Source organism: Anser brachyrhynchus (genome assembly GCF_964034855.1).
Source record: "Anser brachyrhynchus genome assembly, chromosome: 7".
NCBI classification, from domain to species: domain Eukaryota; kingdom Metazoa; phylum Chordata; class Aves; order Anseriformes; family Anatidae; genus Anser; species Anser brachyrhynchus.
In genome coordinates, this window is record NC_137701.1 from 1,460,471 (window position 1) to 1,477,236 (window position 16,766).

The 16,766-nt window shown below is 39.3% G+C and overlaps 1 protein-coding gene across 26 annotated transcripts in view; it reads left to right on the forward strand.

Moving 5' to 3' along the window:
- TRAK2 (trafficking kinesin protein 2) overlaps positions 1-5,008 on the forward strand; it is a 42,053-nt gene extending 37,045 nt beyond the window's left edge. For all 26 annotated transcript variants that reach the window (XM_080599644.1, XM_080599636.1, XM_080599645.1 and 23 more), the window contains one exon: positions 793-5,008. In XM_080599644.1, the coding sequence (XP_080455770.1) occupies positions 793-1,471 (679 nt within the window). In that variant the 3' untranslated portion in view covers positions 1,472-5,008. The remainder of the gene's footprint in view (positions 1-792) is intronic.
- The last annotated feature ends 11,758 nt before the right edge of the window (positions 5,009-16,766 follow it).

The window sequence follows — 16,766 nt, forward strand, 5'->3', positions numbered from 1 at the left end:
AGCAATTCAACTAATGTGTTCTTCAGCGAAGTTTCTCGATGTTTTGTCATCTTAAATGCCTTTGTAATTGTTTTATGAAACGTTCACCTAAAAGCTCTGAACTGACAGCTGGTCTTGAAAAGTTTTATGCTATCATATCTAACCTTAACTTCAAAAATTAAGTTTTGTTCTAAACAGAAGGTAAAACACAACAATGAACTTGATTATAGAACACTTGGCGTAATCTTGTCATAACAATTTATTTTTCTTTCATAGAACCGTAGAATGGCTATGGTTGGAAGGGACCTTAAAGGTCACGTAGTTCCAATCCCTGCCATGGGAAGGGACACCTTCCACCAGACCAGGCTGCCCAAAGCCCTATCCAACCTGGCCTTGAGCACCTCCAGGGATGGGGCATCCACAGCTTCTCTGGGCAACCTGTGCCAGTGCCTCACCACCCTCATAGTAAAGAATTTCTTCCTAATACCTAATCTAAATCTACCCTTTTTTAGTTTAAAAACATTACTCCCTGTCCTATCAGAAGTTTTTCCTCTCCATGGCCAGACATTAAAAATTATGTATGAAAAATAAATTCTTTGGTACTTACACCAAAACCTCTCTGTCAACCAATTTCGTCTAGATATTTTGCAGAACACAAATAGTGAAACTACTAAAGCTGAAGTTACCAGAATAAGTAACAAGAGTTTTCTTTTTCTTGTTTCTTTCATACACTAAAAGGCACATACAGAGTCAAGCAGGTATGAAGATGTCTAATGTGTGTATTTTCTCTGTTTCATTTTTATTTTATTTCAGCTCCACGTGTGCCCCATTTTCACTTGGAAATAGTGGCAGCAGCACTGGAAATCCAGTAGTGAGCACTCCAGCCATGTCTTACAGGCTTAATATTGGAGAATTTCTCACCAACAGAGGAGATTCAACTACTACCCTCAGCAGCACCAGCAGTCTGGCACAGCTTTTGCAAGAACGAGGCATCTCTGCCAAGGTTTATGATAGCCCCCTATTAGAAAAACTGCCTTTGCTACAGCCCCCTCAAACAGTCCCTTTTCCTTCTACTCCACCCAATTCTCCCTCACATTCACCTTGTCCTTCCCTTTCACCATTTGAGCCTCGAGTGCATCACTCAGAAAATTTCCTGGCTTCCCGACCAGCAGAAACATTCTTGCAGGAAATGTATGGCCTAAAGCCCTCCCGCAACGCTCCAGACATAGGCCAGCTGAAGATGAACCTAGTGGACAGGCTGAAGAGGCTGGGTATTGCCAGGGTGGTTAAGCCCCCTGAGACAGAGGACCACAGGAAGAATCAGGGGCCAGAGGTTAGCTTGCGGAGGCAGGACTCAGCTGTGTTTTTAAATGCTGGTAGCAACTTAATGGCAGGACTGAGAAGAAACCAGAGTCTTCCAGCCATGATTGGAGCACTGGGAGCTCCAATCTGCACACAGTCGTCAAAAATGGATATCCTAAAGGAGGATTGACTGGTATGGACTTCTAGCATAGTAAATAATATTTGAGGGATAAACATCCAGTATGGGCATGGTTAGGTGTGTTACAGAAGAGTTGAAGAAGGCATGTGCATGTTAAAAGATGGGGGGGGAGAGAAGTGTTGGGATCAAGGAGAAAAGAACAATGCTTAGGTTTGAGGAAGAAGGCTTTGGTGGAAGATAAGAAAAGAAATAAGCCAAAGCTTAGTTTTGTGATCCCTTCAGCATCTGTCTTAGCTTAAATAAAAGACCATTGTAGACATTCTCAGTATTTTAACCTTTTAAACTGTATTTGTAAAACCATCTTGCAGGTGCTGTTCTATTTTTTCTGTCATATGACCATAGGATTTTACTATTTGTTAGCAGTCAGACCATATCATTTAAATACAATATTAAAATAATGATCATTCTGACGAGCATCATTGGTCCAAGTTTTCTGTAACAAACAAATGCAAAAACTTGGGACATTTTTGATTCTTGTATTTTCTAGTTCAGAAACCATACTCTTTTGAACTCCCCACATTGAGAATCAGGTGAGAGAACCTTTAATTCTATGTAAGAAAACAGTACTTATACTTATGAACACCAAAATATGTGGTCAGCATTTGTTTTTTAAGAGTGCAATTGTGCTACTGAGGTATTAACAGAAGTTAATTTCTTTCCAGAGCTTCTGAAGCATACAGTGGAAGGTGCAAAGAATAAGAATTACGAAGCAGAAAAGTATATATTAGGTGAAAATTTCAAGCTAAGAAATCTTTCCAAAGTGTCCCATGCATCTTTTTAAATGAGGGTATTTTTGCACATGCAATAAAATCTCAGGCACATTCTTATTTCCTTTTGCAACACTGAAACTAGGTTCTCAATTCAATTATTTCAATTCTATTTGAAATACACAGAGAGCATTTACTTAAGTGCTTGAAAATTCCGTAATCTGACTCTTCTCTTGACAGGTAGACATTCTATACATTTTAGAGTTTTGCAGTAAACATCATGCCTTTCAGTCAGGTATTTCTGATTTTAGGCAGGATTTTGTTTAAAAGATTTCCTTCAGAGCAAAATTTACCATTCTATATTCAGAAACGAGGTGAAAGCTAGTATTCTTTGTAGCATTTTATGAACACATATTTTATTTGTACACGTATTTTGAACACGTATTTTATGATACACATTATGAACATTTTATCTGTTGGAATCCGGTGTTCCAATGATGGAGAATGGTTCCGAATCTGCTTTTGAACAGAACTAAGGCAGGCTTTCTGTCCCAAAAGAAAAATCATTTGGAGAAATCTGATTTCTGAGTGGTATTCAGCGAAGTGTTATTGTCCATGCTGCTTTTTGGTTTCCTTTCTGTTCAAGCTTTTAGTTATAACTGAATAATCTACAATAGATTTGTAAGGTAACTTAAAGAAGAAGAAGTTTTTGCCCCAAGTTCTTTGGAGGAATAGGCTAGTGACCAGAGTGGAAAGGGATTCTTAATCTGTATGTGATTTTTCACTGTACTTATCAACATATTTAAATTATTTTAAAGTTTGTTTCCATACAATTAGATAAAACAGTCAACATTTACCTTGGCTGTTGTAGTGTATGTGGAACATAATGGCTGGTATCTTTTTGGGTGCGTGGTGTGAAGCATTGGTATAATTACACTGATTTGCATTTGGCATATGGCACAACAAAATAATCAGCACCATTTTTGCTTCAGGGTTGAGTGGAATAGGGTAGGAAAACAAAGCTTCTTCAACTGATTTATATGTGGCCCTTCTGCTTGTACATCCCTATAGATCTTATGATGACTCTTTGATATAGCAGTCTTTTTTTTTTTTTTTTTTTTTTTTTTTTTTTTTTTTTGTAAAATTAAAACGAGTAACCACCTCAAACTTGCACAGGGATTCTCAACAGAAACTTGTCTGTCAGCAGCGCACAGAAATATTCAGGAATTCCTGGAGTTGCCTTTTGATATCTAAGCAAAAACTTAAACTTATAAAAGGTGAATTTTATTTAAAATACTATATATGGGTTAATATTTTTTTAATGAAAAATATTTACTTCTTTTGTGTAAGTATTTGTTTGTACTTCCTTAACTGTGCACAGGGTCTTACCTAGCTAAATAAGGTAAGAATGAAAGGGCTGGGAGGAGGTAATGTTGCTCTCCAGTGAACTAAGGAATGAGTTGACAAAAGGTTAGACAGTTTTGGTATAAACAGAGAAGTATATAATGTGTCAAAAGTATGTCCATTTTATGTACATTTATTATAGGAATACATGTAAGTAAGTGACAGACAATTTCTAAAGGTATATCACTGTGTTTCTAACTAGCTTCATTAGTTAACACACTGATCGAATGGCTGGAGTTATCAATATAAACAGCAAATCAATTAAATCAGAATTCCTTTGGCAGACCAGGTTTCCATTAAAATTTATATAACAGCACATTAATTAAATGCATGTTTCTCTTTGGGACACTTCCATATTCCATAGCCTAGCAATATAAACTGGTTCAGTTCAAACTGTGTTATGGATATGTTGCAAGGTTGTTTGTTTGTCTGTTTTCTGTAGGATAATGTATTCTCAGATACTTTACACAAGGCAGGAAGATGATGAAAGAATTTGTATACTGTTGCATTTATCCAGTTTTTGATGCTGTGGCACAGTGCTATTGAAATTCTGTTGTGCTTTTTGTATGCATGTGTCTGGCTTGCAGCAACAGGGAAAGATTTACCACTTCTTCCAAGTTTACTGCTTTGTGCCAAAACCTAGAAGACAAACTTTTTTTGAATAACATACATGTTTCTGACAATATATTAAAGTTGCCATTGTTCTAGGAACTGATTTGGCTTGTTGCCTCTTACAAGAGATGAAATGAACTCGCGTGACTAAGATGACTGAGCTCCTGCATAAGATCATTTTGTCCTGTGCAAATGTGATTTGGTTGAGTGAATTAATGGAGAATTGATGGAGAAATGCACTTGGCAAAGGTTCTGTTACCTTGCAGGTTTGAGACAAAAATAGGTGTTACAAAGAAAGAAATTACCCATGTTTGTGAAAGTTTCAAGACACTGGGAGAGAAATTCTTGTAGTTTTTACCTTTACTCAGATTGGCTTAAACCAAGTACAAATATATAGCTTTCTAGTTTTATAGACATACAGCTCAAGTTTCAGTGTGTTTGATAAACTTGGAGATAACTGCACACTTCAAATACCTGTGGTTGATGAAGCCAAAAGTCTACTTTAAGTTAAAGAGCAGCAGAGAGGGAAGGAGAATGTTAGGTTTGGGCCTTCTTTGACTGTTACACAAGAGGATTACACACAATGTTTTTGAATGGTCTAGGAACTTTTGTTGTTGTTGTTTTGTTTTTATTTTCATCAGCTTATTGCACTTACTGTTGTTTTACAGTGGAATGTAAATTTCATAATAAACATGTATAACATGTCATTTTTCAATATATTGGTCATCTTGTGTGGTTTAGTCCAGGTATCGTCTCCTATACTGCAACGTTCTTTAATAAAACTAAAATTAGACCTTTTTAAAAATCGGCTGGAATTTAGTGAGTGGTGCACAAGCTTGGTGAGCTGATATCTGCACAAGCACTGTCTGTAAAAGCTATCTGACAAATGGATTCAAAAATTTTATCAGGCTGTGCTAGGCTGTTTGCTGTTGTGTTTATACCTAAGCAATTAAAGGTAGTATAGATGTGCAATACAAGCTGCAGTTAGACTTTGATTGCAATGTAAAAGTGTGATAGTTAAATCTAGAAAAAAAAAAGAAAAAACACACTTAAAGAGTACCTTCTGCTGCATTTTGAAAAGCATTTTACGTAATGAAAAACTTCACAGAAATTCACGAATAGCTCATCAATTTCTAGACAGAATGTGAGCCTCAATTTAAATGAATGTCCTCGTGTTTTCTGTTACTCTTGTAGTTGTTTTTCTCTCCTATCATTTTACAGCACATAATGTGTTCTAGCATTATGGTGTCAACTAGCAAAAAATAGAAAAGAGATTGGACTTCTTTGCTAGACTTAAGTATCCATTAGGCTGGGGAGGGGTTCTGCATTTATGGTCTCCTGTTTGGAAGTATATATTCTTCCCTCGTTTTCTTCAGGCCTTCAAGGGAGGATTGAGTCTTTTTACACAGAAGTGTGTGATCAATGCTGTTGTTTTTCTGTCTTAGTAGCTGATGTTATGTCAGCCCTCCTCTATATTTGTCATAAAATGGGAGAAGAGATTGAAACCAAGCTACTTACCCTTGAGGAGTACTGCCTTTGTGCAGGTATCACTGAAGTTCCCTTTGCACATTGGTGCCAAATTTTTGTCTGTTATGTCAGCCTCCAGTTGTGCATACTTCCAGTGCACACTTCTGCAGGTGCTTTTCTGGCTGAAAGGCTCTTATCATTTTCCCCAAAACACTTGGTTCCTTCCATGGTACAGAATGGAAGCAGCATTGATTTGCAACTAACGGGTTCTTACTCTGGTTCACCGAACTTAATTACTGGCAGTGGTTCCTCTAGTAGTCTGTGTGTCGAACATTTCAAGGAACTGGGAATCACCACTATCCTACAGTATATATCCTGTATTTATTTAGCTTTCTTTCTTTTCTAACATGAGACTTGCACCCTTGTCAAACTGAAGCTGACTTTTCAGCTCAACATTTCATATGCTGAAGCCTGAGTTGGATGTCTTGAGGGTTGAACTGGTCATGACGCAGTCTCTGATAGCTGCACATCCTTATAATAGGCCACCACAACAAACTTGGGACACTTTCTGTGCTGTGCTGTGTTACACCATTTGCTAGACAGATAAAAGTTCCTATTATTGCCATACATGTCATACATACATAACATGGTGATGTTAAAAAAGCATACATATATAAATACTGATTTGATGATGTTTATGTATTTTAGTCATTCTCTCCTTAAGGTTTGGGCTTCCTAGCTTCTCAGCTGCTGACATAACGTGTCTGTGTATCCTTCAGAAAGCCCAGTAAAACATTGCATGTACTCTTTAAAGTTCTTCTCCAGTTTCCAGGGGGATGAGGGATTCCGCTGCCACTGGAGAGAAAGGTGAGTTTGGGGGAAGAAGGCCCTGAAAAGCAGCCACTCTTTTCTGTTGATTTCATCTGTCCTGAAACACCTGAGCCCAACGGCTCAGCCAGCCGAGCCCAGCCAGCTTTGTTCTAAGCCGGTACACTCTCAGGTTTAAGAGTCTGTGGACTTTTTTTTTTTTTTTCTTATTCTCTAGCACTTCAGATGTAATAAGGGGAAAGGTCTGATGCTGTTGGGCTTCTGGGGAGTGAGTTAAATTGAAGCCATTAGAGTTCAGTTACAAAAGTTCTTTGATTCAGCAGGGCAGGATTTAGTGAGGACCCTGTGGGACTCTTGCTGGGAGTTACCCTCACTCTTTCTGGTATTATATTAATAGTTGGAAGGACAGACTTTTCTTCTGCTTGCTCAGCACCTGTAGATCTTGCTAATCTCTTAATGCATGTTTAGTAGCTCTTGTCAGGTGACAGCTGGGGGGAATTGAGTAGGCTTTACTGCTTTTATTAAGTTGAATTGCCATTTTAGTGTGTTTTTTTTTTTAAATCAGTTGAAGCTCATGTTCAAAGAAGGGTATTAAAATATGTGTGATCATTTTCACTTTTATTTGGTGTATATATAAAGTCGATCTGTACTCTCAATCCGTTATCTGTATTGATATAAGTAGCTAATTCTGCTGAAAGTAGGCATCTGCCTGCAGAGCCTGTAAAACACTCGATACATTCATGCCTACCATTACCTATGTGACCAAACTGGGTATATTGCAAGTTGTTTACAGAAAAGACTAGTCTCTAGTACTTGTGCACAAGCCCAAAACATGGTATTAGATCCATTCCTCTATGAACAAATTTTGAAGAAATATTACTGGACACACAGCAGTTGCTGCTCAAACAAGATTTACAGATGTGTATGCAATAACTGACTTTTGACCTTCAGTAACATACCTGCTGTGGCAACATGAGGCTTTCTAAGAAAATGGAGGAAGGTGCACTAAATGAATAACAACAGATCTAATACTGAATCCTCCTCGCTTCTCTTTCAGTATTTTTAACAGCATTCCTAGTAGGTAGTCATGACTCAGACTCCGTCTGCGTACAGTGTTTACCAGAATCCTTGCAACAAAAGTGGTAAGAGATTTAGTAAGTCTCTGCTAGACTTGGGCAAGGTAAGCAAGAAATGTGAGTAGGAGTAAAGATGACTTTAAGTTCTTAACATCTGCTGTTCTCAGAATGCTCTCTCTCTCTCAGCTCTGTTCAGTTTGGGATTTGAGTTTTTTTTTCTATATGGTAGCATTATAATTCAACAAATAATGATATGCCTACGTGTTAAGATTCTTGTAGACGTTCTAAATAGTTGCATATCATAGAGCATACATGCTGATGTGAAGTATTGTATATAAAAAATGTAAAAAAGTTAGGCTAATACCTTTTACCTCACGATTGGGGCATGCTAAGAGAGCACTAACAGATTATCTTAGCAGCTCCATGATGGACAGCAATTTATGCCTTTTTAACATCATTGCATAGGATCAACTATCTGAGTCCATATTAATGTGTACAGGTTATAATAGATGAAAGAACCTACATAATTTTAAACAAAAACAATTAAAAGATTTGTCAGTGTAAAGCTGGGAAACAGTACATGGTATTTTTGTTGTTGTTGTTTTTCCTGTGAATTGTGGCTTATCTATAGCATAAATAATTCTAACTATTTCTTATTTTAAAGTCAGGTCCCTTTTACTAAGGACCTTAGAAAGCCAAAATAACTTCCTGCTTTATGCAGAACCTTCCAGGATGTCCAAGTTAGTATCTGCTTAAAAGAGGAGAGATCTCAATATAAAAGATTAAATGCTTTCCCACATGGAAAAAGGTGAAGTTTATACCCTGCCCTCAACCCCTAAAAATATAATTCCCTAAAAGCTTTGGCTGCCCATAGTAACTGGAACCTTGCTTTAACTAGAGGTGCCTTGTGGAAGTGCCGCAGCTCTTCAACCTAGGGCTCTTGCCTCAATACCCAGTAAGAGTTGTAACCCCTTTGAAGCTGCAGAAAAAGAGCTAGAACTAAACAGAAAGCTTAGGTGTGTCTCAGTAATGTGCAGTAAGGGCAGCACAAGGCTGGCCAGCTCCAGCCTCCTAGGTGGCTCCCGCTAACTGGTTAAGACCCCTCTTAAAGCCCTTTCTTTCATATTGATGTCTTAGAAAATACCAAACAAAAATATGCCTTTGTCAAACTTTCTTTACACTATAGTTTAATATAACAAATATAACAAATTCATACAGCCCTTCTTGAACTGTATTATTTTAGTATTGGTCTTATATCTGACTTAGAAAATTACTGTTACGTTGTTGTGTTTTTTTCCGTATGATATTTATGACTTCCTTGTACTAACATTTCAGCCTTCAATGTTTATCCGAGTTTTAGACAGCCAGCAAGAGTTAACTCTGTCACTTGCTTCTGTCCATATTGTTGGGTATCCATATTATAGGGAAGGATTCTGAAAAGGAATCCAAATTCTTCTGACAAGATCCTTCCCCCCGCTCCTCCTCCCCGAGATATTAGCGTATTGTCTTTCTTTTTACTCATTCAGAATTATATCTGAAAGAACTAGTTCTGGCATTTGTATGTAATAAACAAATATGTAAAGAGAAAAAGAAAGCAAAATACAGGTTTCTGTTATAGACTCTGAAACGTAAGCAGCCAACCATGAGTCTCCTAAATGACCACAATAGTGTGCTAGGCACACTGTGGCACTGAAGATTTGCATGCCATTCTATGGCTGAACGATCAGCCCCCTCCCCTCCTAACCTCAAAAGTTTGTCCTTGTTTCCTAATGATCATTCAGCCAGTGACCAGAGAAACAGTGCTGACACTACTGATGTTGTACTAGAGCTGGTCTGATCAGCAAAATGAAATGATTTCCTCATTCCAGACACTCAAATTTCTTGACGTTCTAGTTATTTTGGAGTTTTGCCTTTTTACCTTATCTTAATGTTGACAGTCTTTTGAAGCTGTAAGGTGTTAAATGATCTTTGCTTAGTTCTTGCTCACTGCTGGCCCAAAACTCCACATTTAATTACTAAAATAACAGAAAGTATGCCCCTAGTACCTTGCAAAGCTCCTCCGTTATAGCTGGTCACACCAACCCTGCAGCACAGGAGGGTTTTGTTTTAGCAATACAGTTGTGGTTCTGATGACTGAAACATGTAAGGATGCTAAGTAACTTTTGACTGCAGCTCTGAACCCTTTTCATTTGCAGAGGTATGCTCCCATCCAGGAGACTGTTGGAAGCAAAGCAGGAAGCACCCTCATGTGAGTACAAGGGCACGAAGTAGTCTGCTCCAGAAGGAAAAAATACTCTTACCTGAAGATGTAAGTCAGATTTCCTGCTTCTGATCACTATCCAAACTTACTGCAGTTTTGAGGGTCCCAACTTCCTGTTCTTTGTATAATGTACTGAACGGGTTATTTCTGGAACTAAAGCCTGTGGTTTTTTTCTGAGGCCTGATGTGGACCTAAAACTGAAAGCTGTTTTTAATCAGGCAATCATACAGGAGGTGGGACCTACATTAAATAATTGAATTGCAGCCTTTGATTTTACTTTCTTCTCTTGTGAACAGGATATGCTCTTACTGCCTAGTTAAAATGGATAGTGTCCTCTTGATGCAAACTGTTAACCTGTTTCAAGCTTGCACTTTAAAAAAATTCAAGTGTTACCCCTCCAGGACCTATTGAGATTTGATGATTGGCTTTATAGAGCATTACAGGACACAGGCATCCCTGTGTCTCTTCTATTACTTTCTGAGCTCCCAAAGTCCTGTCCCAGACAAAATCAGTCTTTGTTCAAATGTGCCTTATTTCTCTGGAAGTAGGCTCTTTTGTGATTTTTGTTTGTTTGTTTCTTTTACTTTAGAGCCACCTGCCTTAAGTTTTAATGTCCTGAATGCTCACTTTCCTTTTTGTGCTTGTGTGAGTTGTGCATAGTGTGTCAGGAATCCATACCAGGGGTGGAAAACAGTCAACATCTTTGCATCCTGGCTGCTAAGTTCACAGAATTCAGTATTATTATGAAAAATCCTCTGCAGTTCCAGATTGAGTCATTAAATTAATAATGTTGATTTCCTTCTGGCTTATCAAGCAGGGTGTAAGTTATGTTAATGTTAGAGTGGTTGTTGATAAGGGTCATGCTGTTTTAGGGAATTTTCTCATTTAAAGAAAATGAGGTGCTTAGCATCGGCCCCACAGGCAGGACTGTTGCTCTCTGTCTCCTGGTGCTAACAGTGTTACAATTTGCTTTAGTAACGCAGGCTGAAAGATCCGTCAGTTCTCATTGATTGGCTATCATCAAGGCTCACTTGCAGTAATGAACTCTCTGCCTGGAGGATGTATGTATGAAAGTCTGCACATGTGGGTTATGGCTCCAGCTGCAGCTCCAATTGGCAATATATAGATTGATATACATATAGATTGCATCAGTACCCTATTTTGTTTCTCAGTTGAGTGACATCTTGTGGTAACTCTAAGCTCTTGATCTGTTCTGCATTATTTAGGAGTGTGCCATAGTCTTAGCTGGATCATGGAAGATGATTGCTAGCCGACTTGTGCTGTTGGACTTGTGGCTTATTTATCACTTGGGTCAGTGACAAATTGTTTTTGTTCAAGAACTGCCACTCTCAAAATTCGTCTCTTGGCTGTCAGTAAGGGCTGATATTTGGACACCTAGTCAGTCAGTCAGCAATTTGACACCTGCTTTTGCTTTTTGCTTTGTGATTGACAACTTTTGTCAATTTTACTTCTCTCATGCTTCACAATTGTTCTATGTATTGATATAGTAGAAGAATACAGTTTAATTGGTGTTTGAGGGAGAAGTGTTTCTGATTCATCGCCCCAAACTGACATGCCACCATATAATCAATATATCCCATCTCACATCCTTCCGTAGAAAATGTGAAGGAGAAGCAGGCAAATCTACCAAGCAACTATTTCCATGGCTTAGGAATTCAGCATGTAATAGGCTGAATCTTGTACAAAATACTTCATTTTGCTGAGATACATGCTGGTCTTGTCTTGGGGCCTGCTATTATGGCATAGAAATCTTTTTAACGTCACATGGGTGCAATTCCTGAGAAGGATCGTAGGTTGGTTTATGTTGGTTTATTTGGTTGGTTTTGAGGGCTTAGATGTGATTAAAGGTTTAAATTCACCTTAAGGGCTAAATGTTATGTTTCCATATCCACATCCCCATTGTTAGAGTAAATATTATTATCCAGAATCAGGAACAAAAATGATGAATTATGAGTATTTCCTCTCTGGGTTCCCCAGGCTGCTGTAAAGGCTTTGGAAATTGCATCTGGCTACCAGCTCCTATAGGATAAAAAGCATCTCTCTGTAATCTTCCTGAAGGGTGTCTCATTGTTCTGTGGTAGCTCTGTACTGCTGGCTGCTCTTCGACACAAATTCACTGAAATTTGGGGATGAAATCATATTTCATACCTGCATTTCATTCAGAGGTTTCCTCCAAGGTTTGAAAGGTTGGTGCTGGAAGAGCGACTGATCTGTACATCCTGCCCTAGTCTGACTGTTGTGGGGCATGACTTGCTAGTGCTTCCCCCTAGCTGGTGCTCCAGGAGGGAGGGGGTTGTGCACACTCAGCAATTGTTTCCTTCCCCACTGTTCAAGAGAGGTATTAAAGCTGTGTTCTCTCACTAGAGACACTGCAAGGATGACAAATGGAGCAGTATTGATTCATCTTTTTTCCTCCCACTCACAAATGCTATTCTAAGGACACTGCCAAGGCACTACAAATTAGTCCTCTGTTGCCTTCACAACTGGTTCTCTTATTTATTTCTGGCAAGAGTATTTTCTCTCCCTTTTCATTATGCCAGTGTCTCAATGACTCAGACTCTGATGTTTTGCCTTACAGTCCTAGGGAGTGCAGAAAGTGTCAAATACCATCTGTATTTGCTGTTATACACAGCTAGAATACCTTAAATAACTTGTTTTTTACTATATATATATGTGTGTGTGTGTGTGCGTGTGGTGGTTTTTCTTGCATCTCATAGCACACTTCAGGCAGGAATAATGAGCACAAGCTTTACACGCATTTTTTTTTCTTTTTCTCCAGGTATTTCTGAAACACCATGAGCAAGACACTTGGAGAAAACAGAAGAGCTGCAGAAGTCCAGAAGGCAACTTTGGCTCTAGAAGCAGTAAGAAAACCTGTGTGGTCTGGATGTGTGAGTGGCACACCTTTACTAATTGGCTAGGGGGGGTATTTGACATAAAGCTTGTAGGGAGCGTGCCTTCCAGCCTGAAGGGCAGGGAGGCTGGGCAAGGTGTCCCAGAGCTTTTGGCACACACACACCTTAGAAAGCAACCATAGGCCAAAAATGATTTTTTGCTTAAATGGATTTCTTTGTGTCTACCTTAAGTATGAGTCATCTTCAAACACTTCATGTTGCAGCTTGGTCAGGTCCCTCACCACGTGCTGCTGTAATTAAGTAATTTGGTGTTACTTGGTTTAAAACATCTCTTCATAACAGAAAAAAAATAAAAACAAACATTTTCCCCTAAAACATTAGAGCACCTGTAATTATAATCTTCAGCTGCATTATTTTGGCTGCATAAAGGCTGACACCAGCTGGCCAGCCTGAGGAACATACAACATACTTAGGTCTTCTGAAGGATACAGTAGTTTAGTGGAACTCTTCAGCAGGCAGGATCCATTCCTGTAACTTGAAGCTGGACTTGTCTAGTCAGTTAGTAAAAGGGAGAGCAGTCTCATGGCACAGCCTCCAGGAAGGGCTGTCTCCGCAAGTCAGTCTCCGCGAGTCAGCCACTGCGATCCAAGACATTAGCCTTTGCTGTGCTGAGTGAGAAGGTAATCATGCTGGAAGCTATGTATTATTTCTGCATTGCTGAGTTAGCCAAGGAGACGTGTGCTGTTAGGAATGGGAGTTAATCCATACTGTAAGGGGCTTGGGCACAAGGCTCTGGTACCTGCAGTGTAACTCCATGGGCCCCAAGGGTTCATTGGGGAGAGCAGAAGAAGAGTGGGTAGGGCTATAAGACAGAGTGGTGAGGTATGTGCTTTCATCCTATGACACTGTGTGATTTGCTGGAGACAGATCTCAAGGAAAAAGAAGAGGAACTTGAAGCTGTGGGACCATGCTGCAGGATGGCCAGAATGAGCTTCAAAGAAAGGTAGGAGAAGCATGTGAGATAACACTGTAGCACTCACCAAAGGTGCAAATAAGACATCTGCAGAGGTTCTACTCCCTTGTCTGGCCTGTGAGGGAAGTTAATGCAATGCAGCCCTTGTCATACTTTCAAATTTCATAAAATATTTTTCCTCTCAGTAGCAAGACGAATGCCGGCAACTGACACCTGTAAATCATAGTTCCATTTATAGCATATATCAGTTTTGATGCTTTTTGACTAAGCCAGTGCCTAGGTTCATGACCACTCTGGTAAGACCAGGCTAAAACAGGAATTGGCTAGTACTGGTAAGGTTAGCAAAGAGTCAAGGCAGGTCATAGTCTTGGTCTGTCGCACGCTGTCTTGGCACGTGATACAGCATGGCCCATAGTCCAAGGAAGATGTTAGCCCCTAAAACTGAAAAAATAGAAGAAGGGAATGCTGCAGAGCTGAGGAGGGGGGTGGGAGAAGGCAGTAACAGGGATTCTTCAAACGAATACACTTGGAAAATACTAGCATTGCTATGGTAGGCTTTGTTTTATTTTTTCAGCTCGCTCCCTCCAGGAATTCCCTTTAAACTGAAGCACCTAAGCTGCAATACTTGTTTCTCTTTCACTAGCATCAACACTTCTAGGATGTACTGGGGAATGGGTCTCAAATGTCCTAAGCAGGAATCCATGGAGCTAGGAAACATACCTGAAGGGGTGGAGTCACATCTTTTAAGGGAAAGGGTGATTGTGTTGATTGATGTCTGGTACATGTCTGCTGTGTATTTTAAGGCGCCCTACTCTTTCACCTCTAAGTTACTACTCTTTAAGAATGATAATCTGGGCACTCCCCTGCTGTGGAGGCTGCAGATACTACAGCATTCAGCGTAAGGACAGCCTAAAAATCCTGGGAGCTGTTGCAGTGTGGATGTTTGCTTATTCTGTATGTGCAAGAAAGGCTCTGCATTTCACTGTCCCACTCTTTTTCTCTTTCAATTTACAGCAAATTTAGCTTATTGCTAATCAACTCACTTCCCTGAGGAAATCCTGCTTAAGAGAGGATATGCTGGCAGCCTGCAATAGTGCCCTGTCCATTAGCTGTTAGGAAGCTGTATGTTGGTGTAAAAGATCATGGTGGTCTACTTAGGGCTGTACTGCCAGAGTGTTACCTGCAAATGCATACAAGGGGGAATAAAGGGAAGTCCTCACTCTCTGAGATTTAGGCTATTTTAGACTATTTCTGGGTGACAGTTCTAACAATCTGCTCCTTTAAAATAAAATAAATAAATAATAGTAATTAAAAAAAAAGTGACTAGGGAAGCAAGGAGGGAGTCAAAGTAACTGTGTTTGTTATTTGTTAATACGTGTTTGTCACAAATCAAGTTAACCATTTGCTGCTGTTTGTATTTACCAATTGTGATGTTGCTCAAATTTATAAAGAAAAAAACCTGCTTTTTTCCCTTCCTTTTCCACAAAGAAAGCAAAATATCTACTGCAGAAGAGAAGCATCAAGCAGAACATTACATCAGTTGAAGAAAAACACCAGATAACTGCTCCTTGATGAAAATGTTATCCTGAGGCAAGTACAGAATTAGTGAGCAGAGACCTACGATAGTTAGCATGAAGTTAAAATACTCTAAAATCTGTAAATGTTTATTTTGCTGTGCGTGCTCTGGCCTATCAATGGCTGTACACTTGTCACTGCCTGGTGTGCCATCACAGTGGCAGGAGTGCCTCTAAGACCACACAATGTGTGTGCCTCAGCAACATGCACAGGCCCTTTGAAGCCTGTCCAGTGGTTGTCATGTAGCTTTACGTATTTACTACCATACCAGAAGCATTAGAAGTAGAGGTGATTTCCTTTTTCCTTCACGTGAGTAAGTGTAGTGAATAATTAGTCTGTGGAGCTGCAAGGATTCGTCGTGAATTAGCTAGATGGCAGTTGCTTTATAGCAGGAGACTAATTGTGGAAAAGATTGAAAACTTACAGACTTGACTTCTAAGTGAAGAATTGCTAACTGGATTCATTACTCGTTACATGAGGAGATTCATAGTAAGACCTTGGTTATGGCACGCATTAATCTTGCTGGAAATTTCACCCCTATTTTTACACCATGAAATCCTGAGTAACTATCTCCCTCAGCATAGCCAACTGTTTGCATTTGCTGTATCTTTTCCTTTTGATTCCCAAGGAAAAAGTTTCCTTTGTGAGCATGCTGTCAGTCAGACTCCTGAATTCAGAATCTCTTGGCTCACTTAAATTTTGTCCATATGTATAATCCATAGGACTAAAGAAGATCCAGCTTCACCTCTAAGGGAAAGGGAACAGTGTGAGTTCAGTAATTTGACTGTACCTGATCCCCACTGGGCTGATCTACAGTGTGACAAGCAGGGTAGTTAGAGTAGCAGGGGAGGTAGGGAGTCCAGGGTTCCAGCACAGAACTGGAAGTTGCTGAAGAACACAGGCATGATGAAGAGCACAGGTAAAGTGCTGAAAAGTACATGTGGATGAAAATCCACATTAACCAGGTCACATTAATTATTTTGCTAACAGAATAATATGCTTGTTTGCTTATAGTTTCTATTCAAGAAAAATAATTTGTTGGCTTCTCTTGGATTACATCTTTTTAGACATTTCCAAATAGCTTGTATGTAGAAGCTCGTCTATTAGTCCTTGCTTCAGCACAACTTTCAAGGGTTTCATGATGACTCCCTAAACAAGTATTAACAAGTATCTGGGAAAATTACTCCCAGAATTTGGAAGTTACTCCCAAATTTTCCTGCTTCTGTAACTGCTTGCTGCATTTGCCATTTAAGGTTCTCATTTTTATCAGTCAAGTATCACTCTACCCTTATCCTTACAGACACAAACTGTTAGCAAAGAACGAAGAAATATTCAGTACAGGAGACCAGGGAAGGACTTAGGCTCCTAAAATAGTCCCACTGAAGAGTTATCTGTTCAGCTAAATCATCACCTACGTTGATACAATTACTAACACTGAAATCTGTAACAAGGATGTAACTGAATGAACATCTCATGTGAAAAAAAAGTCAAAATCCGACAAAATAAAA